Here is a 23,173-nt window from a genome sequence, read left to right as displayed (position 1 = left end):
ACACCATATTAACAAACTGAAGGAGAAAAACCATATGATCATCTCAATAGATGCAGAGAAAGCTTTTGACAAAATTCAACACCCATTTATGATAAAAACCCTGCAGAAAGTAGGCATAGAGGGAACTTTCCTCAACATAATAAAGGCCATATATGACAAACCCACAGCCAGCATCGTCCTCAATGGTGAAAAACTGAAACCATTTCCACTAAGATCAGGAACAAGACAAGGTTGCCCACTCTCACCACTCTTATTCAACATAGTTTTGGAAGTTTTAGCCACAGCAATCAGAGAAGAAAAGGAAATAAAAGGAATCCAAATGGGAAAAGAAGAAGTAAAGCTGTCACTGTTTGCAGATGACATGATACTATACATAGAGAATCCTAAAGATGCTACCAGAAAACTAATAGAGCTAATCAATGAATTTGGTAAAGTAGCAGGATACAAAATTAATGCACAGAAATCTCTGGCATTCCTATATACTAATGATGAAAAATCTGAAAGTGAAATCAAGGAAACACTCCCATTTACCATTGCAACAAAAAGAATAAAATATCTAGGAATAAACCTACCTAAGGAGACAAAAGACCTGTATGCAGAAAATTATAAGACACTGATGAAAGAAATTAAAGATGATACAAATAGATGGAGAGATGTACCATGTTCCTGGATTGGAAGAATCAACATTGTGAAAATGACTCTACTACCCAAAGCAATCTACAGATTCAATGCAATACCTATCAAACTACCAATGGCATTTTTCACAGAACTAGAACAAAAAATTTCACAATTTGTATGGAAACACAAAAGACCCCGAATAGCCAAAGCAATCTTGAGAACGAAAAACGGAGCTGGAGGAATCAGGCTCCCTGACTTCAGACTATACTACAAAGCTACAGTAATCAAGACAGTATGGTACTGGCACAAAAACAGAAAGATAGATCAATGGAACAGGATAGAAAGCCCAGAGATAAACCCACGGACATATGGTCACCTTATCTTTGATAAAGGAGGCAGGAATGTACAGTGGAGAAAGGACAGTCTCTTCAATAAGTGGTGCTGGGAAAACTGGACAGGGACATGTAAAAGTATGAGATTAGATCACTCCCTAACACCATACACAAAAATTAGCTCAAAATGGATTAAAGACCTAAATTTAAGGCCAGACACTATCAAACTCCTAGAGGAAAACATAGGCAGAACACTCTATGACATAAATCACAGCAAGATCCTTTTTGACCCACCTCCTAGAGAAATGGAAATAAAGACAAAAATAAACACATGGGACCTAATGAAACTTCAAAGCTTTTGCACAGCAAAGGAAACCATAAACAAGACCAAAAGACAACCCACAGAATGGGAGAAAATATTTGCAAATGAAGCAACTGACAAAGGATTAATCTCCAAAATTTATAAGCAGCTCATGCAGCTCAATAGCAAAAAAACAAACAACCCAATCCAAAAATGGGCAGAAGACCTAAATAGACATTTCTCCACAGAAGATATACAGACTGCCAACAAACACATGAAACGATGCTCAACATCTTTACTCATTAGAGAAATGCAAATCAAAACTACAATGAGATATCATCTCACACCAGTCAGAATGGCCATCATCAAAAAATCTAGAAACAATAAATGCTGGAGAGGGTGTGGAAAAAAGGGAACACTCTTGCACTGCTGGTGGGAATGTGAATTGGTACAGCCACTATGGAGAACGGTATGGAGGTTCCTTAAAAAACTACAAATAGAACTACCATATGACCCAGCAATCCCACTACTGGGCATATACCCTGAGAAAACCATAATTCAAAAAGAGTCATGTACCAAAATGTTCATAGCAGCTCTATTTACAATAGCCAGGACATGGAAGCAACCTAAGTGTCCATCAACAGATGAATGGATAAAGAGGATGTGGCACATATATACAATGGAATATTACTCAGCCATAAAAAGAAATGAAATTGAGCTATTTGTAATGAGGTGGATGGACCTAGAGTCTGTCATACAGAGTGAAGTAAGTCAGAAAGAGAAAGACAAATACTGTATGCTGACACATATATATGGAATTTAAGAAAAAAATGTCATCAAGAACATAGGGGTAAGACAGGAATAAAGACACAGACCTACTAGAGCATGGACTTGAGGATATGGGGAGGGGGAAGGGTAAGCTGTGACAAAGTGAAAGAGCGGCATGGACATATATACACTACCAAACGTAAGGTAGATAGCTAGTGGGAAGCAGCCGCATAGCACAGGGAGATCAGCTCGGTTCTTTGTGACCGCCTGGAGGGGTGGGATAGGGAGGGTGGGAGGGAGACGCAAAAGGGAGGGGATATGGGAACATATGTATATGTATAACTGATTTAATTTGTAAAATAAAATTAAAAAAAAAAAAATACAGCGTGGTAACTATAGCTAATAATACTGTATTGCATATTTGAAGGTCGCCAAGAGAGTAGATCTTAAAAGTTCTCACTGCAAGAAAAAAAACTTTTTTTCTATCTATGTAAGGTGATGGATGTTGACTAGACTTATTGTGGTGATGGTTTGGCAATGTATACAAATATTGAATTATGCTGTGCACCTGAAACTAATATAATGCTATATGTCAAATATACCTCAATTAAAAAAAAAGAGATAACAACAGGGCTTCCCTGGTGGCACAGTGGTTGGGTGTCTGCCTGCTGATGCAGGGGACACGGGTTCGTGCCCCAGTCCGGGAGGATCCCGCATGCCGCGGAGCGTCTGGGCCCGTGAGCCATGGCCACTGAGCCTGCGCGTCCGGAGCCTGTGCTCCGCAACGGGAGAGGCCACAACAGGGAGAGGCCCACGTACCGCAAAAAAAAAAAAAAAAAAAAAAGATAACAACATGCCCAGCCCTTAAAAATCTAATTTAAAATAATCCCTCAAACAATAAATATTAACACTGGGTAAAAATAAAAATGAGGTATGATTATGACATATCACAAAAAGTTGCTTCTCTAAAATGATCCTGAAGGCGTTTTATGCAAGTTAGTAGAGTCACGCTAGATGACTAAGTATGTTTTATGCCAAAAATAAAAAAGGTGTTCACAGACCACTGCTAATAGAACTATATTGTAGAAATATCACAAAATTCCTTATGGCATTTTTAGTTACTCTGAAGATTCTTCTCCTTCTGCCATAAATAGCAGTCTAAATGTTGTGAGCAGCTACTAAATAATTATGGGGTTCTAACCCATAGGAGACTGCAATGATTATGGATGAAATATATTTTAGTCATGAAGTTTGGGGACACTTCATGAAAATACTCAAGGAACTTTCAAATAACAACCTGCATAAGATTTTCCACTGCCCATCCCTTTTGGTGTTGGATAAATATTAACAGACATGACAAGGTTTGGTATATGAAGAAACAAAAAACGCCTACCCTTCAGTCCTACCTCCCTCCTCTAAAAGAAGTAGCTCCATATATTTAAAATGAACAACAAATTGGCTCAGATTGACTGCCAACTCTGTCATAAGTGGTCCCAGCAGAGCTGGAGTTGCTGCAGTTTCAATGACTGCCAACTGAGAAGACAGATGTGTGACTGCAGCATTGCCATCAAGCCAACCTCGAAATAATGCTGTAAATTTGTATAAAGAGGGGGCTTCCCTGGTGGCGCAGTGGTTGAGAGTCCGCCTGCCGATGCAGGGGACGCGGGTTCGTGCCCCGGTCTGGGAAGATCCCACATGCCGCGGAGCGGCTGGGCCCATGAGCCATGGCCACTGAGCCTGTGCATCCGGAGCCTGTGCTCCGCAGTGGGAGAGGCCACAACGGTGAGAGGCCTGCGTATCGCAAAAATAAATAAATAAATAAATAAATAAATAAAATTTGTATAAAGAGAAAGACAAGAGAGGTAACTAGTATTTGACTCTAGTTACTATTAACTCTCAATTAGCTATATTAATCATGAGGAAAAGAGGCATAGAAAATGTTAAAAAATGGATAAATATCAAATTTTAAAACTGTTCAATAGCAGTACATGTTCAGACACTCCCTTAATTCAATACTCCTAAACTTATCTCTTCCTAGTTTGGTTCCATCTGTCAGTTCTATATGGGTTAGAGGAAGAAAAGGGCCTGGTTCTCTGTTTACTCATAGATATTGAAAAGTTGATTGGACAGTGTAATATTTTAACATATAAACTGCAGTGTATGATTTTCAAATGACTTTTAAAGATAAGCTAATTTTTAAGTTAAGTACATAGCATAACAGTTATGTTTTATAGCATAAAAATTGTACTGTCATTAAAGATATCAAATCATAAAAATATTTCCCAGAAACCTTCCAAGATAGAGATTTTGGCTTTAAAATCATTTTTATTTAAAACAAACCTTACTGTTACAGATTTCTCTTTAATTTAAAAAATTAAATTATTTCTATTGTTAAAATAACACATGTATTTTTTTATAACTATTATTTGGATGTGAATAAAGAGACTCATTGAGAAGTTTAACCTTAAAACTTCTCAGTCCACAGACCATTTCAGCAGACATGACCCCTTAACTATTAAAAAGTAAAATAAACCAACAACAAAAAAACCCTTCTCTTAGCATAATTAAATCCTGCCACTCTCCATTCCTTGATCATGTCTTTTCCTGATATGAAAAGGAAAGGTTCCTTGTGGGAACAGCAAAAAAGGAGCCCACAGTATGAAGAATCACCAGGCTTTTTTCCATTATCGTGGCTTCCCCGTCTCATTTGGGAACCTGTATGAGCTCTCATTGCCCCTCCAGCTCAACTCAAATTTTAGCAGAAAAGTAACTCCAAGTAATCATTACTCTCCATTGTCTTACCCTTTTTACCCTGTGTTGACTGAAACTTTACTCAGACACCTAGAACTTACATCCTACTCAAGTACTACCATTATCATACTTTGAAAACCCATGTCCTCTGCTCTTAGGTAAATGATTAAGATTTGTTTTTATATCCAGTGATGCCTACATTAGAACTGTTTTAAGAGCATACCAGTAGAAAGAATACTGTTCTGATAATTAGGAAATTTAGATTCTGCTCCTAGCTCTGCCACTAATTAACTGTGTGTTCTTAGGGAAGTCACTTAACTTCTCTGAACCACAGTTTCTTCACTTACATAATAAAGTAAGTTCTTTGTAGCACTAACAACCTTAATTTTATTAGTAGGAAAACACTGGCTGAGAGCCTTGAGATTTCGTTTATGACAAAGAGGATCTCAGCCAAGGGAAAAAAAATCACTATAATCTTTCTTTACCTAATTACATTTTGACATCCCCCCAACTCTATCCAAGAAGCATTGCTCATTGTAGGAAAATATGCAACAGAGAGGAATACAACTGAGTGAAACTTTGTTTGATCTCATTCCTCACTGTTTTCTAGCCACTGACATTCTCCCACATCTCAGCTGTTCTTAACAACTTCTCTAGATAAGTGGTTTTCAATGATAATCTATGTGGAACTGCTTTCTCTAGACTCATTTAATAGCGACATTTTGAACCATATGACCCTTCTTGTCCTTCTCCCTACCCAGCCCCTCCTATATACAGTAAACTCTGACAACCAGTTCTGCTGCTGTCATTTACTGACCACCAACCATGGGCCAGGCACTGCTCAAGGAAAGTTCAATTTTGCTTCCTTTAATCCTTACAAAAGCCCTAAAAGGTAAAAATTAGCCCTCATTTAAAAAATAAGGATACAGACTCAGAGAGATGAAGTAACAATTAAGGTCACACAACTATTAAGTAGTAATACCTTGACTTGAATCCATATCTGTCTGACTCAAAAACCTCTCCCCCTCAGGTAATTAATATTAAAGCAATATAGAATTTAACTTCCCTCTGATGATTCAAAATACAGTTTAGAAAGCAATAGAACACAGGAAAGAAGTAAAGATGATGATATAGGTATGTTTGGAAGGGAAAGAAGCAAAAGAAGTTCATGGTTGATGACCTCTATTAACGTAGAGAATGAGGAATCTATAAAGCCAAACAAGATTTGTATTATTTTCACACTACATCTTTTTGTTATTTAGTTTCTGCTTTATAACAAAGTGAATCACTTATACATACACATCTGTTCCCATATCCCTTCCCTCTTGCATCTCGCTCCCTCCCACCCTCCCTATCCCACCACTCCAGGTGGTCACAAAGCACCGAGCTGATCTCCCCATGCTATGAGGCTGCTTCCCACTATCTATCTATTTTACGTTTGGTAGTGTATATATGTCCATGCCTCTCTCGCTTTGTCACAGCTCACCCTTCACCCTCCCCATATCCTCAACTCCATTCTCAAGTAGGTCTGTGTCTTTATTCCTGTTTTACTCCTAGGTTCTCCATGACATTTTCTTTCTTAAATTCCATATATATGTGCTAGCATACGGTATTTGTCTTTATCTTTCTGAACTTACTTCACTATGTATGACAGACTCTAGGTCTATCCACCTCATTAAATATAGCTCAATTTTGTGTCTTTTTAAGGTTGAGTAATATTCCATTGTATATGTGTGCCACATCTTCTTTATCCATTCATCTGTCTATGGACACTTAGGTTGCTTCCATGTCCTGGCTATTGTAAATAGCACAGCAATGGACATTGGAGTGCATGTGTCTTTTTGAATTCTGGTTTTCTCTGGGTATATGCCCAGTAGTGGGATTGCTGGGTCATATGGTAAATCTATTTTTAGTTTTTAAAGAACCTCCATACCGTTCTCCATAGTGGCTGTACCAATTCACATTCCCACCAGCAGTGCAAGAGTGTTCCCTTTTCTCCACACCCTCTCCAGCATTTATTGTTTCTAGATTTTTTGATGATGGCCATTCTGACTGGTGTGAGATGATATCTCATTGTAGTTTTGATTTGCATTTCTCTAATGATTAATGATGTTGAGCATTCTTTCATGTGTTTGTTGGCAATCTGTATATCTTCTTTGGAGAAATGTCTATTTAGATCTTCTGCCCATTTTTGGATTGGATTGTCTGTTTTTTTTCTATTGAGCTGCATGAGCTGATTATAAATTTTGGAGATTAATCCCCAGTCAGTTGCTTCATTTGCAAATATTTTCTCCCATTCTGAGGGTTGTCTTTTGGTCTTGTTTATGGTTTCCTTGGCTGTGCAAAAGCTTTTAAGTTTCATTACGTCCCATTTGTTTATTTTTGTTTTTATTTCCATTTATCTAGGAGGTGGGTCCAAAAGGATCTTGCTGTGGTTTATGTCATAGAGTGTTCTGCCTATGTTTTCTTCTAAGAGTTTGATAGTGTCTGGCCGTATATCAAGGTCTTTGATCCATTTTGAGCTTATTTTTGTGTATGGTGTTAGGGAGTGATCTAATCTCATACTTTTACATGTCCCTGTCCAGTTTTCCCAGCATCACTTATTGAAGAGACTGTCCTTTCTCCACTGTACATTCCTGCCTCCTTTATCAAAGATAAGGTGACCATATGTGCGTGGGTTTATCTCTGGGCTTTCTATCCTGTTCCATTGATCTATCTTACTGTTTTTGTGCCAGTACCATACTGCCTTGATTATTGTAGCTTTGTAGTATAGTCTGAGGTCAGGGAGCCTGATTCCTCCAGCTCTGTTTTTCGTTCTCAAGATTGCTTTGGCTATTTGGGGTCTTTTGTTTTTCCAAACAAATTTTGAAACTTTTTGTTCTAGTTCTGTGAAAATTGCCAGTGGTAGTTTGATAGGGATTGCATTGAATCTGTAGATTGCTTTGGGTAGTAGAGTCATTTTCACAATATTGATTCTTCCAATCCAGGAACATGGTATATCTCTCCATCTATTTGTATCATCTTTAATTTCTTTCATTAGTGTCTTATAGTTTTCTGCATCCAGGTCTTTTGTCTCCTTAGGTAGGTTTATTCCTAGATATTTTATTCTTTTTGTTGCAATGGTAAATGGGAGTGTTTTCTTGATTTCACTTTCAGATTTTTCATCATTAGTGTACAGGAATGCTAGAGATTTCTGTGCATTGATTTTGTATCCTGCTACTTTACCAAATTCATTGATTAGCTCTAGTAGTTTTCTGGTAGCATCTTTAGGATTCTCTATATATAGTACCATGTCATCTGAAAACAGTGACAGCTTTACTTCTTCTTTTCCAATTTGGATTCCTTTTATTTCCTTTTCTTCTCTGATTACTGTGGCTAAAACTTCCAAAACTATGTTGAATACGAGTGGTGAGAGTGGGCAACCTTGTGTTGATCCTGATCTTAGTGGAAATGGTTTCAGTTTTTCACCATTGAGGACGATGTTGGCTGTGGGTTTGTCATATATGGCCTTTATTATGTTGAGGAAAGTTCCCTCTATGCCTGGTTTCTGATGGGTTTTTATCATAAGTGGATGTTGAATTTTGTCAAAAGCTTTCTCTGCATCGATTGAGATGATCATATGGTTTTTCTCCTTCAGTTTGTTAATATGGTGTATCACGTGGATTGATTTGTGTATATTGAAGAATCCTTGCATTCCTGGAATAAACCCCACTTGATCATGGTGTATGATCCTTTTAATGTGCTGTTGCATTCTGTTTGCTAGTATTTGTTGAGGATTTTTGCATCTGTGTTCATCAGTGATATTGGCCTGTAGTTTTCTTATTTGTGACATCCTTGTCTGGTTTTGGTATCAAGGTGATGGTGGCCTCAGAGAATGAGTTTGGGAGTGTTCCTCCCTCTGCTATATTTTGGAAGAGTTTGAGAAGGATAGGTGTTAGCTCTTCTCTAAATGTTTGATAGAATTCACCTATGAAGCCATCTGGTCCTGGGCTTTTGTTTGATGGAAGGTTTTTAATCACTGTTTCAATTTCAGTGCTTCTGATTGGTCTATTCATATTTTCTATTTCTTCCTGATTCAGTCTTGGCAGGTTGTGCATTTCTAAGAATTTGTCCATTTCTTCCAGGTTGTCCATTTTATTGGCATAGAGTTGCTTGTAGTAATCTCTCATGATCTCTTGTATTTCTGCAGTGTCAGTTGTTACTTCTCCTTTTTCATTTCTAATTCTATTGATTTGAGTCTTCTCCCTTGTTTTCTTGAAGACTCTGACTAATGGTTTATCAATTTTGTTTTTCTTCTCAAAGAACCAGCTTTTAGTTTTATTGATCTTTGCTATCGTTTCCTTCATTTCCTTCTCATTTATTTCTGATCTGATCTTTATGATTTCTTTCCTTTTGCTAACTTTGGGGGATTGTTGTTCTTCTTTCTCTAATTGCTTTAAGTGCAGGGTCAGGTTGTTTACTAGAGATGTTTCCTGTTTCTTAAGGTGGGATTGTATTGCTATAAACTTCCCCCTTAGAACTGCTTTTGCTGCATCCCATAGGTTTTGGGTCGTCGTGTTTCCATTGTCATTTGTTTCTAGGTATTTTTTAATTTCCTCTTTGATTTCTTCAGTGATCACTTCGTTATTGTGTTGTGTATTGTTTAGCCTCCATGTATTTGTATTTTTTACAGATCTTTTCCTGTAATTGATGTCTAGTCTCATAGCATTGTGGTCAGAAAAGATACTTGATACAATTTCAATTTTCTTAAATTTACCAAGGCTTGATTTGTGACCCAAGATATGATCTATCCTGGAGAATGTTCCATGAGCACTTGAGAAAAATGTGTATTCTGTTGATTTTGGATGGAATGTCCTATAAATATCAATTAAGTCCATCTTATTTAATGTATAATTTAAAGCTTGTGTTTCCTTATTTATTTTCATTTTGGATGATCTGTCCGTTGGTGAAAGTGGGGTGTTGAAGTCCCCTACTATGAGTGTGTTACTGTCGATTTCCCCTTTTGTGGCTGTTAGTATTTGCCTTATGTATTGAGGTGCTCCTATGTTGGGTGCATAAATATTTACAATTTTTATATCTTCCTCTTGGATCAATCCCTTGATCATTATGTAGTGTCCTTCTTTATCTCTTCTAATAGTCTTTATTTTAAAGTCTATTTTGTCTGATATGCGAATTGCTACTCCAGCTTTCTTTTGGTTTCCATTTGCATGGAATATCTTTTTCCATCCCCTTACTTTCAATCTGTTTGTGTCTCTAGGTCTGGAGTGGTTCTCTTGTAGACAGCATATATATGGCTCTTCTTTTTGTATTCATTCAGCAAATCTGTGTCTTTTGCTGGGAGCATGTAGCCCATTTACATTTAAGGTAATTATCGATACATATGTTCCTATTCCGATTTTCTTAATTGTTTTGGGTTCGTTTTTGTAGGTATTTTCCGTCTGTTGTGTTTCTTGCCTAGAGAAGTTCCTTTAGCATTTGTTGTAAAGCTGGTTTGGTGGTGCTGAACTCTCTCTGCTTTTGCTTGTCTGTAAAGGTTTTAATTTCTCCATCAAATCTGAATGAGATCCTTGCTGGGTAGAGTAATCTTCGTTGCAGGTTTTTCTCCTCCATCACTTTAAATATGTCCTGCCACTCCCTTCTGGCTTGTAGAGTTTCTGCTGAGAGATCAGCTGTTAACCTGATGGGGATTCCGCTGTGTGTTATTTGTTGTTTTTCCCTTGCTGCTTTTAATATGTTTTCTTTGTGTTTAATTTTTGATAGTTTGATTAATATATGTCTTGGCGTATTTCTCCTTGGATTTATTCTGTATGGGACTCTCTGTGCCTCCTGGACTTGATTAACTATTTCCTTTCCCATATTAGGGAAGTTTTCAACTATAATCTCTTCAAATATTTTCTCAGTCCCTTTCTTTTTCTCTTCTTCTTCTGGAACCCCTATAATTCGAATGTTGGTGTGTTTAATGTTGTCCCAGAGGTCTCTGAGACTGTCCTCAGTTCTTTTCATTCTTTTTTCTTTATTCTGCTCTGCAGCAGTTATTTCCACTATTTTATCTTCCACGTCACTTATCCGTTCTTCTCCCTCAGTTATTCTGCTATTGATCCCATCTAGGGTATTTTTCATTTCATTTACTGTGTTTCTAATCATTGCTTGATTCGTCTTTAGTTCTTCTAGGTCCTTGTTAACTGTTTCTTGCACTTTGTCTATTCTATTTCCAAGATTTTGGATCATCTTTACTATCATTATTCTGAATTCTTTTTCAGGTAGACTGCCTATTTCCTCTTCATTTGTTAGATCTGGTGGGTTTTTATCTTGCTCCTTCACCTGCTGTGTGTTTTTCTGTCTTCTCATTTTCCTTGTCTTGCTGAGTTTGGGGTCTGCTTTTTGCAGGCTGCAGGTTCATAGTTCCCGTTGTTTTTGGTGTCTGTCCCCAGTGGCTAAGGTTGTTTCAGTGGGTCATGTAGGCTTCCTGTTGGAGGGGACTGGTGCCTGTGGTCTGGTGGATGAGGCTCGATGTTGTCTTTCTGTTGGACAGGTCCACGTCTGGTGGTGTGTTTTGGGGTGTCTTTGGCCTTATTATATTTTTTCGCAGCCTTTCTGCTAATGGGTGGGGTTGTGTTCCTGTCTTGCTAGTTGCTTGGTGTAGGGTGACCAGCACTGTAGCTTTCTGGTCGTTGAGTGAAGCTGGGTGCTGGTGTTGAAATGTAGATCTCTGGGAGATTTTCGCCCTTTGATATTATGTGGAGCTGGGAGGTCTCTTGTGGACCAGTGTCCTGAAGTTGGCTCTACCACCTCAGAGGCACAGCACTGACTCCTGGCTGCAGCATCAAGAGCCTTTCATCCATCCGGCTCAGAATAAAAGGGAGAAAAAGTAGAAAGAAAGAATTAGTAGAAGCAGAAAGAAAGAAAGAAAGAAGGATGGATGGAAGGAAAGAAGGGAGGGAGGGAGGAAGGAGGGAAGGTAGGAAAAAGAGAAAGGATGAAGTAAATAGAATGAAGTATGATAAAATATAATAGCATTATTAAAATTTTAAAAAAATAATTATTAAAAAAATTTTTTTAATTAAAGAAAAAAAAAGGTCGGATAGAACCCTGGGACCAATGGTGGAAGCAAAGCTATACAGATACAATCTCACACAGAAGCATACACATGCACATTCACAAAAAGACAAAAAGGGGAAAAAATCGTAAATCTTGCTCTCAAAGTCCGCCTCCTCAATTTGGGATAATTCGTTGTAAAAAGAGGAAAAGGGGAAAATATAAATCTTGTTCTCAAAGTCCACTTCCTCAATTTGGGATGATTTTTGGATTTGGCCCCGCCTCTGCATGTAGGTTGCCAGAGGGCGTCTGTTTTTCGCTCAGACAGGAAGGGTTTAAAGGAGCAGCTGCTTCGGGGACTGTGGCTCACTCAGGCCGGGGGCAGGGAGGGGTATGGAGTGTGGGGTGAGCCTGTGGTGGCACAGGCCAGCCTGATGTTGCTCCAGCCCGAGGCGTGCCATTCGCTCTCCCGGGGAAGCCGTCTCTGGATCCCGGGATGCCGGCAGTGGCAGGCTGCACAGGTTCCCTGGAGGGGGGGCGTGGACAGTGACCTGTGCTCGCACACATGTCTCTTGGCGGCGGCAGAAGCAGCCCCAGCGTCCCATGCCTGACTCTGGGGTTCGGGCTGTTAGCCGTGGCTCGTGCCCATCTCTGGAGCTCCTTTAAGCAGCGCTCTTAATGCCCTCTCCTCACGCACCAGGAAACAAATAGGGAAGAAAAAGTCTCTTGCCTCTTCGGCAGCTCCAGACTTTTTCCCAGACTCCCTCCTGGCTAGCCGTGGTGCACTAACCCCTTCAGGCTGTGTTCACGCCACCAATCCCAGTCCTCTCCCTGCACTCCAACTGAAACCCGAAACCCGAGCCTCAGCTCCCAGCCCCGCCCACCCCGGCAGGCGAGCAGGCAAGCCTCTCGGGCTGGTGAGTGCTGGTCAGCACCGATCCTCTGTGCGGGAATCTCTCTGCTTTGCCCTCCGCACCCCTGTGGCTGTGCTCTCCTCCGCGGCTCCGAAGTTTCCCCCTCCGCCACCTGCAGTCTCCGCCCGCGAAGGGGCTTCTAGTGTGTGGAAACCTTTCCTCCTTCACGGCTCCCTCCCACTGGTGCAGGTCCCGTCCCTATCCTTTTGTCTCTGTTTGTTCTTTTTTCTTTTGCCCTACCCAGGTACGTGGGGAGTTTCTTGCCTTTTGGGAGGTCTGAGGTCTTCTACCAGAGTTCAGTAGGTGTTCTGTAGGAGTTGTTCCATGTGTAGATGAATTTCTGGTGTATCTGTGGGGAGGAAGGTGATCTCCGCGTCTTACTCTTCTGCCATCCTCCCCCAACTCCCCCATACTACATCTTTAAAAGTAGTAACTCTGATTGGCTAACTAGCCCCCATTTGTCTCAATTACTGAGGTCTCAATATATTCCATATTTAGGCAAAAGTGTATAAAAATCACTTCCAACCAATTTTTATTTTAAATCTATTAAAAAGCTGAGAGAATAGTAAAAGTCACAAACTTATATACCCTTTTCCTGGATTAACCCACTTTTACCATTTTGCCACAAATCGCTCCATCTTTTTCTCTCCACAAATGATTTTGGTTGAACCACTTGAAACAGAAGTAGAGATATGACACTTCTCTAAATAACGTAGCATGCAGCTTCTAGGAATAAAAATATTTTCCTACATAACCACAGTAAGACATATAAGAAAATAAAAAATTCCTTAATATTTAATGTGTAGTCCAAATTCAATATTCCTAGTTGTTCTAAACAATGTCTTCTTGGCTTTAATCCAGTATCTAATCAAAGTTAATATGGTAGACTTGATTGTTATATTTCTTTTAATCTACAAAATCCCCTTAATTTTTTTGTTTTGAATTTTTTGGTTTCCCATGAGTGATTTTTCAAGAGTCCAAGCCAATTATCTTTCAGAATGTCTCATGCATAGACTGATTATTTTCTTGTGACTTGATTCAGTTAAACATTTTTGGTAAGAACACTACATTATCTTCCAGAATGTCTCACACATAGAATGTCTGATTATTTTCTTATTATTAGACTCAGGTTAAACATTTTTAAAAAGAATCCTATATATGGGATATTGTGCACTTCTCATGTCAGATCAAGAGGCAAACAATGTCATTATCCCACTATTGGTGGTACTAAATTTGATCACTTGATTGAAGTGGTACTTGTCAGCACTGTTGCAAAGGTACATTTGCTCCTTTGTAATTTTTAAGTAATGTGTAGAGTAATATTTTTGAGACTATGCAAATATCCTGTTCCCCAACAATTTTAAATTCAATGGTTTTAGCATCCCTTGATGACCCTTGCCTGAATCATTCAATCATTGAGCTGGGGCTACAACATGGTGGCTTTCTCATTAAATTGTACAATTAAAATGAGTGTATATAAATTAAATTAAAATGAGGTATATAAATTATACCTAAATAAAATTTTAAAAATAATTCAGTAACTTGCAATTTATATTTGGTTCATTTCCTGCTAGTATATTTTTTCTGCCAAGAAATGACTGACAGTTGAAACATTTTTAAATGAGGCCGAGTACTCAAGATCAGGGAAAGCTTAATAAATGTATTCTGTTGAAAGTGTTTCTAATGGTGGTTCCCTAATCCTATCATTCCTTCTACAATTATTAGCTGTCATGCTTCTATAAAGACTTTTCCTTGTACCTTCTATTTCTCTCTCTCTCTCTCTCTCTCTCTCTCTCTTTTTTTTTTGGAGTATCACTGTGGACTCATGAGTTTTTTCTCCCTCAATGTGTTATAATCCATCACTGTCATTATTCTTTTTGATGTTGAAACCTGATTTGGCCAGTAGAAGCCCATTAAAGCACAATCTTGTATCCTGATATAACCTCATAAGTCGTTGAACAATCTTTGTTTTCTGGCATGAAAAGTGCCAAACTCACCCTGTACTTTCCCTGCCTGAGACTTGAGATCAGATATTTCTCCAAGGTTCCTTTTTAATAGTAATGGTATTTAGAAACCAAGATCTAGGTGTTAGATGTGCTCACTGCTATCAGGGTGTGTCATTGCTTCTTGGCCCCTTCCACGTACAGAAAAATGAAATAGGAATTCATACTGATGTTTACAATTCAAATTTATAATAAAAAATATGAAAGGAAGAAAAATATATCTCTTTTATCTTTCAATGAAAATCTTGGTTTCTATTATCAATATACTCGTGCATTTGCTTTCTACTATAATATATATAATGGTAGTAATATTATTATACCACATGCATATATAATACATAGTATAATTCTGAAACTAACGATAAACTTATTAAGATAGCTTAAGATTTCTTTGCAGTTCTTTTTATCATTAAGTTTACATCCTAGCAAGGATGCATCATCAAGAACACTATGTACAAAAGTTATCTGAGCTGCACATTTATGTTATAGATTAGTTACACAGGTTTATTTGTTTTCATTTTGTATTCAATTTTAGCATTTGTCTTTCTTCCCATTATTTTTGGCTTAATTTAAATTTTTGAGTATTTAAATTTTTATATGGTCCAGAAGTCAAAAACTGTATAAAAATGTATACTCACAGAAGTACGGTTTCTATCCCTATCTCCTCCACCTCATTCCTAAACATCCCCTATTTTCATCAGTTTCTAGTTTATCCTTCCTGTGTTTCATTTTATAAAAATAAGCAATTATGGTTCTTCAGAATTAATATAGACATACCATGTGTTAAATAATACGCCTACAACTGAGCTCTTATTTGAGTGTGGTCATGGTGCACAAAACCTGACTTGTATCACATTTTCTACTTACAGATAACTTGGGGTACAAATAAACTCCCACCTGATGTCTGATGAATCCATTGTAGAAAGTCCATATGAGCATTCAGAATTTTGCAGATCTGCTGGAGCTAAAAACACACACAGGATTTTTAGATTATGATTTTTCTGATATCGTAAATAAAAAATAAACATAAAAAATTGAAATTAGGAAGTTATTTTCATTTCTTCTGGTAAGAAATTGACTGAGAATGTGCTAAATATTAATTGCATTTTTTTGCTATTTTATATTTGTAATACTCATTACATCTATAAATTAGTTCAATCTATTTTGTAACTGTCAAGAATTCAATTTCTACAATTCAATAAAAAACTGACTTCTATAGTACAAAAATAAGTAAAGAACATTAAGAGACATTTGACAGGATAAGAAATTCATATAATATTTTAAAAAATATTACCTTCTGTCAACAAAATCAACTTTTTTATTGAGGTATAACTGACATATGTAACATTGTATTAGTTTCAGGTGTACACAGTAATGATTTGATATTCATATATATTGTGAAATGATCACCACATTAAGTCTAGTTAACATCCACCATACAGTTACAAAAAAAAATTTTTTGTGATGAGGACTTTTCCAATCTATTCTTTTATCAATTTTCAAATATATAATACAGTATTATTATTAACTATAGCCACCATGACTTATTTATTTTATAACTAGAAGTTTGTACTTTTTGACCCCCTTCACCCATTTTGTCCACCACCTACCTCCAGCCGCTGGCAACCACCAATCTGTTCTGTGTATCTATGAGCTTGGTTTAGTTTTAGTTTTTGTTCTCAAATTCCATATGTAAGTGAGATCATATGGTATGTGTCTTTCTCTATCTGACTTATTTTACTTTGCATAATGCCCTCAAGGTCCATCCTTGTTGGCACAGTGGCAAGATTTTCAAATAGCAATTTTTAATAAATGGTAATACTCAGTTGTCAAGTGTGTGGGGGAAATAGGTACATTCATATACAACCTATGGTAATATAAATTGACCCAGCCCTTCAAAATGTAAATTTTTGCAATATATACCAAAGTCTTAAAACATTCGTACCTTTTAACTTAGTATATTCTACTTCTAGGAATCTATCCAGAGGAAATAATGAAACCTAAACATACAACTGGTCATTACAGCTTAATTTCACAGTGGTAAAAATCTGAAACAATATCTCCATCAATAGAAAATGATTAAATATATTATGGTAAAGTCATCTCTAATGAAATATTATAGAGGCATTAAAACATATTTTCAAAGAATGGTTAAAATTTTGGGAAAATTCTATGAAAGAATATTAAATGAAGACAGAATCCAAAACTTTATATAGGTATGTTTCCGAAGCTATTTAAAAGAAAATAAGTATTTTTACCAGCATAGCAAAAGTACTTGGAAGAAATACACTAATATATTAGCATAGTACTGGTAACACAGGTGTTTTACTTTTCTTTACAGATTTCCATATTTCCCGAGCTTAATACATGGAATAAGCATATGCTTTAACTTTGTAACAACAATACTAATCCTTTTAAAAATGTTAGAACACTTTTGACAAATATTCTGGCAAATTCCAGGATAATACTGAAAACAAGAAGAAATGAAAATGTTACCACACTTAAACAGTATGTAATAAAACAGCAAATTTAGTGTATCATAATATAACAGAAATATAATTTGTAGTAGGAACAATGAATTTTTATAAAAATATGAGGCTGAATATCATATACCATAATATGAACTTGCTTAATAAAAATTTTAGATATTAGGTGGTCTTTCCTATCTCCCCTCAAAAATGGTGAAAATAAACAGGTAAGTCTCATCATCATGAATACTGTTGAACATACTTGCTATTTTTCTACCCTGGTGTATGGTCCACAATAACAAAGCTCTGTTGATCTGGTTACACTTAATTATCTACAAGAATAATATTGTTCAACAAATGTTTTCTCTGCTTCCTCTCCAATGATTTATGCTATCTGAGAAAAGAGATGAATTGTTGCTGATCTCTTGCTTCTTTTGTCCTGCTATCAAGAAGCAATTATCCTTTAATTCACTCATCTTAAACATCTCAATCACCCTTGCCAGTAAAAAAAACCCAAAATACTCAAATCATTTACTCCCCACTACTAAAATAAAATAAAACAATCCAAGGCTAAGCAGAGAAAAAGGATAAGGATGGGACTACAGTCTCCTTTTACTTACTCTGTTCAGAACACTCATTTTATATTAATTCAACACAGAGAGATTAGACATCAGCTCTGCTTCATGTCTAAGTATGCATGTATTTATCTATGCATCAAAGTTCTATGACAACAAAACAAGTTTGAATTTTAGAATCACAATGGTGATCTAATCTTTCACTAAAAAGAAAACCTATATTGTCAACTCCTGCATCTGCGTGAACACAGGCAGATGGTAGCATGTATAATCCCAGACTAATTTATATCTGAAATTATTCAATTTTAGATTCACCCAAAGTAGGGAATGGCATAATTTTTATAGCTGGAGACTTCAAGATCATTTAGTCCACCCTTGACATTCTGCAAAAGGAGCCAAGACCCAGAGAGATTAAGTGACTTGAATAAAATTCTAGTGCTTTCTCAACTATACCATGCTCTCTTTCTAATTAAAAAAGCTAGTAATATGTATATAGATAAAGAACTGTCTATGTATAATTGACAAAGAGTTCACTAAAGAATAATTACTACTTACTACTAATTCATCCTCGCCTATCCAGCACCTGGCTCCACTCCTAATTATAATCAACTGATAGAAAGTACAATGGAAGCTCCCACAATGGGAGATTCCTCTTATCGTCACTGCCATGGGGTGGGAGAGGGGAAAAGGAGGACTCCATTTAGCAGCTAAAACAATAGGGAAAGGTTGAGGAAATAAGCTCTTTAATTAGAGTATAGAAAAAGGAAAATAAACCAGTCCTTCCTCACCTCCAAATTAACTCAAAAATCTCAACTCTCTAATTGGAGCCTCGGCTGTATTTTCTCATGTCACAATAAATTTACGTTATGAGTTAACTAGGATTCCACAAGGCAGGTGGAAACCTAATAAGCATACTTAACCAATATCTATGGAAAAATATATTTTTAAATCTTGTAGTTGACTTATCAAACTTTTGAGATATATCCTAATTATAAGTTAAGGATTGCCTGGATATACCTAACAGACTCAAACATGTGTATACATACATATATATGTATATATACACACACTTACAGTTATATGAATATATAGATTAATATGTAAAAGGAAGAATAAACTAGCTAACGAGTAAGTGAACAGAAAAATAAGAACAAGGACATACTTATAGGAAGAACAGAGAGAAAACCCTGAAAATTTTGGGAGAACAGTAATTTTTTTTACCCTCCTGGGAATAACCACACAAAACTCACAACCTTTTCTGCTCCTAAATATTTCCTGCCCCACTAACTACACCCAAAATCTTCATATCTCTGGAGGCAGGTAAGGAGCACTACAGTGGACAGGAGAAGGTAACTAACTAAAGGAACCACAGAATGCTAATTTCATACTAAATTCTGGTTGCCTAAATAGATAAAGCAGTTAACACACCGGGTCAGTAGTGTCAGCAGGACTTCCAAATGTATTCAGGTACTCAATAATGTCCTTGAGATCTTGGGCCGTTCGTTTCAGCTGAGCTTCTACATCTTCTGCTAACTTGTAACTGAAAAGGTAGGTAAAATAAAGGGATTAACCAGAAATGTTTTCTCCACTATGCACTGTTACTGACATACAAAGAATGATACCACCAACTGGATTTGCCCCGTTCCCCTACCTTCTCATTTAAATGGATGTAGCATTCATGACCATATTCTAAAAAGATTCCATAGGTGAAGGCTTTTATCCATCTTGTCATTTTTACAGTCACCTATTTACCCTCTTTTTAGGTATCAGGATAAACCCATAGGTCACTTAGATATGTGAGAAGTTATTTGGTGTTTGGCAATATTTAGTAAATGCTGAGATGTCTTCAACAATTTTGAATACATAAATTTTCAAACTAAAACCTTATACAAATATACTCCATCATCCAACAAAAGGTATTTTAAGAAATGAGATTCACAATAATCAAAGGCAGATAAATCTGCTAAGTTCACAACAAATTGGTTAGTTGGCTGAATTCTCAAGATTTCCACACCAACTATTTGTGCATGCGTGCACACACACACACACACACACACACACACACACACTCTTAGCCTAGTCAATGAATATGTTTATAAGAATTAAAGTGACCAGAGGATTTTTCAATCTTAATGTCTATAAATATTAAATAATTCAATTAGATTTATTGATAACCATCTACTACTTTTCTGTCCCAAAGTATTTATAGGTAATTGGTTGCCTAGATTGTTGAAGATTCTAGTAAAGATTCCAACACAATGTAAATCTGACAACCTAAAAGCAATTGGAAAGAACCTAATGTTTCAATTATTTCTTCAACCTACAGTTAGGATCTCATGGCTGAAAATGTAAATCTATGTTTCCCCCCCAAAATGAAAGAATGCATAGAATAGTCAATGCAAAGGAAAGAAATATTCACAAAGGCTGAAATACAAAAGCAGAAACAGAACTAGGGTCCATACAGATTAGCTGTACTTACCGCATTTAATGCACCTACAAAAAAGCTAACTTGCAAGGTTTTAAAAAATAAGCTCAGTCTTGACTCACTAATAAGCCATTGATAAAATGAGTCAGATTTAACCTCAATCTAGTTTATGTAGCCATTCATACAAGCTCTCCTAACAGCATTTTATAATTTGGCCTGATTAACAAATCTCAGGTCCAAAGAGATAAAGTTACTGTGGGAACATTGGCAATATATTGACCAAAGGTAAAGACTGAATCACACACAAATAAAATATATCCAACCCAAGACATTGACAATATCATTCAACGTGTAAAAGCCATGCAGTTTGCCCCCAGATTAACTAATTGCCTTTAAAATAGGAAATGGATTTATCACTGAAGCAACTGAAGGAACATTAGGTTTAAAAGAGTCAGTATAAATAGGAGATCATAAATATTCCACAATATCATGACACCACATATATAAAATTGGTATTTCTGATTTAAGAACAAATTGGACAAATATAAAAACTTTATATAAGTGGTCATGTATAAGCTTGAGATTAATAACAGTGTACAAAATGTTATAAAACAAAATTGCCAGAATGATTACTTCATTTTCAAGCATCCTGAAAAGATAAACAGAAAATAGTCAAATAAGGTGATAAATGGCAACTACCAGAACTTGCACTTTTCTATCAACTTTTTTATTCCCTGCCTTTCAATACCATTTTTCCCCTTTTTTGGTAGCTAAGTCCTGCCCCATTCCTCAATCTTTATTCAATTGCTTACGTCCTCTCACGCTCCTCATCTGTATGCTGCAGATAAACAGACCCACTCTGGTCGTTTACAGACTCTTCTAAAGGGGTCAAGAGATCTTCTAGTTCTTTCTGCTGTGACAGGATAAAATACAATTCTTGCTCCAGCCTGAAAAAAAAAAACAAGTCAATAGAAGGGCTGACGAAAGGAATTTGGAGTGACAAAATAAATGTCAATAAACTATAACAAGGAAAAACAACTGGACAAAGAAAGAGATCTTTAATCTTTCGACCTAGGGAATCTAAGATTCTACCTTTTCTGATCCAGTTTCACCTTTTGCACTTCTCCATGTAAAGCAATAGTCTATAAAGGAAAATAAGAATACAGTAGTGTAAATATTTGAATTTACATTGTAATTTTACAGCAGTATTTTTTTTTCTCATATACACTTCAAGTATGAAAGAGTTCCTAATTCAGGGCACTTATTACCTAAAGAAAATATTTTTAAGTTTATCACTAATATTGGAAGGAAACATTAACCACTAAACACAGGTCTACTCTCCTGTGTTCATCTGAAAGTACTTGTACAATGCAGGTAGATTAATGAGAATATCTTCTTACCGTCTCACCATTCTCAATCAATGTATAGTCCCAAGCATTGACCTGGGTGACCTGGTGAAGAAAGTGTTTCTCTTGATCCTCTAACTCAAGGCTCCATTTGCTTACCAGACCACGCAGCTGACCATATGTCATCACAGGAGTTACGATTTCACTAAAAAAAAGGATACAGTATGATCATATGATCATACTTTCAAAAGTATGATCAGATTTTTTTATACTTTAGTACAACATATGAGGACTTAGAAAAGAAAACAGCACATGAGGAGTTTCTCAGACCTGCTCCCCAACAAAACCACCATAACTGGTAAAGATTATTTTAAAAACAACCATTCAAACTCTCTGGAAATTATCTTAAGGGAATATAGCAAATAAAGATTTATTAAGACATCTACTAAATTTCAGTAAGAACAGCTAAAGTCTGTGCCACAACCTGCTCCCTTCCTTCTCCCTCAACTCAGCATGATGTAAGCTCCATTCTGCATTTATGCAGCCAAAGAGACAGGATTCCCTGTCCCCTCAGCTCTTAGTCAAAGTGATCCACTCCCCATCTAAGCAGTATCCATGACAGAGTAGGCAGCTGATCTTCCACCCTCCACTGGGCAGAACTAAGGGGAACTCTGATTCCTCTACCAGGTGGTATCAAATAGGCTGAACAGGTACCTTATTTTCCATCAAGGGACTGGTGGAACCAGGCAGTGCTCTGATTCCCTGCTGGGGCAGTGTCAGGAGGGCTGGGTGGAGAGGTGATCATCAATTCCCAGCCCAGCAGAGGCAGGCAGTGTTCCAATTCCCCCACTAGGGTATTGTTGGCGAGGTCCAGTGATAAGCTGAACCTAAATCCCCACCCAGCAGCAACAAGACTTAATAAGGCAGGGTGAAACAGTGTTAGTTACCATGAGGCTTCACCCCTTGTCTTCAGTGTCAGTGGCGGCCAATGGAGACCTGAACCTGTATACCCACCTGGCATCATTGAGACTGAACAAGGTAATGCAACTCAGGCTAATAAGGACTCCACCTCCCACCACCCCTATGTCAGCAAGGCTAAGTGGAGAGCTTAACCTCTATACCCACTGGAAAAATTAAGACTGACTGAGGATATCACTTGGATATTAACACACTTCTAAATAATCTATGAGTCAAAGAGGAATTCACAAGGGAAATTTTTTAAGTACATAGAACTGCATGAAAATGAAAATACAACATTATAGAAGATGTAGTACAAAGCTAACACAGTGCTAAGAAGGATATTTATAGCACTAAATGCTTTACATTACAAAAGGGGAAATGTCTCAAATCAATAATCTAAGTTAATACCTCAAGAAAAAAGAGCAAAATAAAACCAATGCAATCAGAAGGCAAAAATTCATAAAGAGTAGACGTCAATGAAATTGAAAATTTAAATAATAGAGAATAATCAGTGAAATAAAAGCTACTCCTTTGGGAAAAGATGACTAAAATTGATAAAAGAAAGCTACAAATCACCAATATCAGAAATGAAACAGGGGAGTATGCCTATAGCTATTAAAAGGACAAAAAGGAAATATGTACAACTTTACACTCATAAATTCCACAATTTACAAGAA

General features: G+C 36.9%; 1 protein-coding gene across 4 annotated transcripts in view; it reads right to left on the bottom strand.

The window, feature by feature from the left end:
* Nucleotides 1–23,173, bottom strand: part of NUP62CL (nucleoporin 62 C-terminal like) — an 85,418-nt gene that overhangs the window by 22,662 nt on the left and 39,583 nt on the right. For all 4 annotated transcript variants that reach the window (XM_060086939.1, XM_060086937.1, XM_060086940.1 and 1 more), the window contains 5 exons: nt 21,591–21,741; nt 21,283–21,332; nt 21,003–21,137; nt 19,194–19,305; nt 15,620–15,686 (listed from right to left, as the gene is read on the bottom strand). In XM_060086939.1, coding sequence (XP_059942922.1) covers nt 15,620–15,686; nt 19,194–19,305; nt 21,003–21,137; nt 21,283–21,332; nt 21,591–21,741 — 515 coding nt within the window. The remainder of the gene's footprint in view (nt 1–15,619; nt 15,687–19,193; nt 19,306–21,002; nt 21,138–21,282; nt 21,333–21,590; nt 21,742–23,173) is intronic.

This window comes from Mesoplodon densirostris, chromosome X (assembly GCF_025265405.1).
Source record: "Mesoplodon densirostris isolate mMesDen1 chromosome X, mMesDen1 primary haplotype, whole genome shotgun sequence".
Classification (NCBI taxonomy): Eukaryota; Metazoa; Chordata; class Mammalia; order Artiodactyla; family Ziphiidae; genus Mesoplodon; species Mesoplodon densirostris.
The sequence above is the reverse complement of the archived record's forward strand: the minus strand, read 5'-3'. Positions and strand labels throughout refer to the sequence as shown.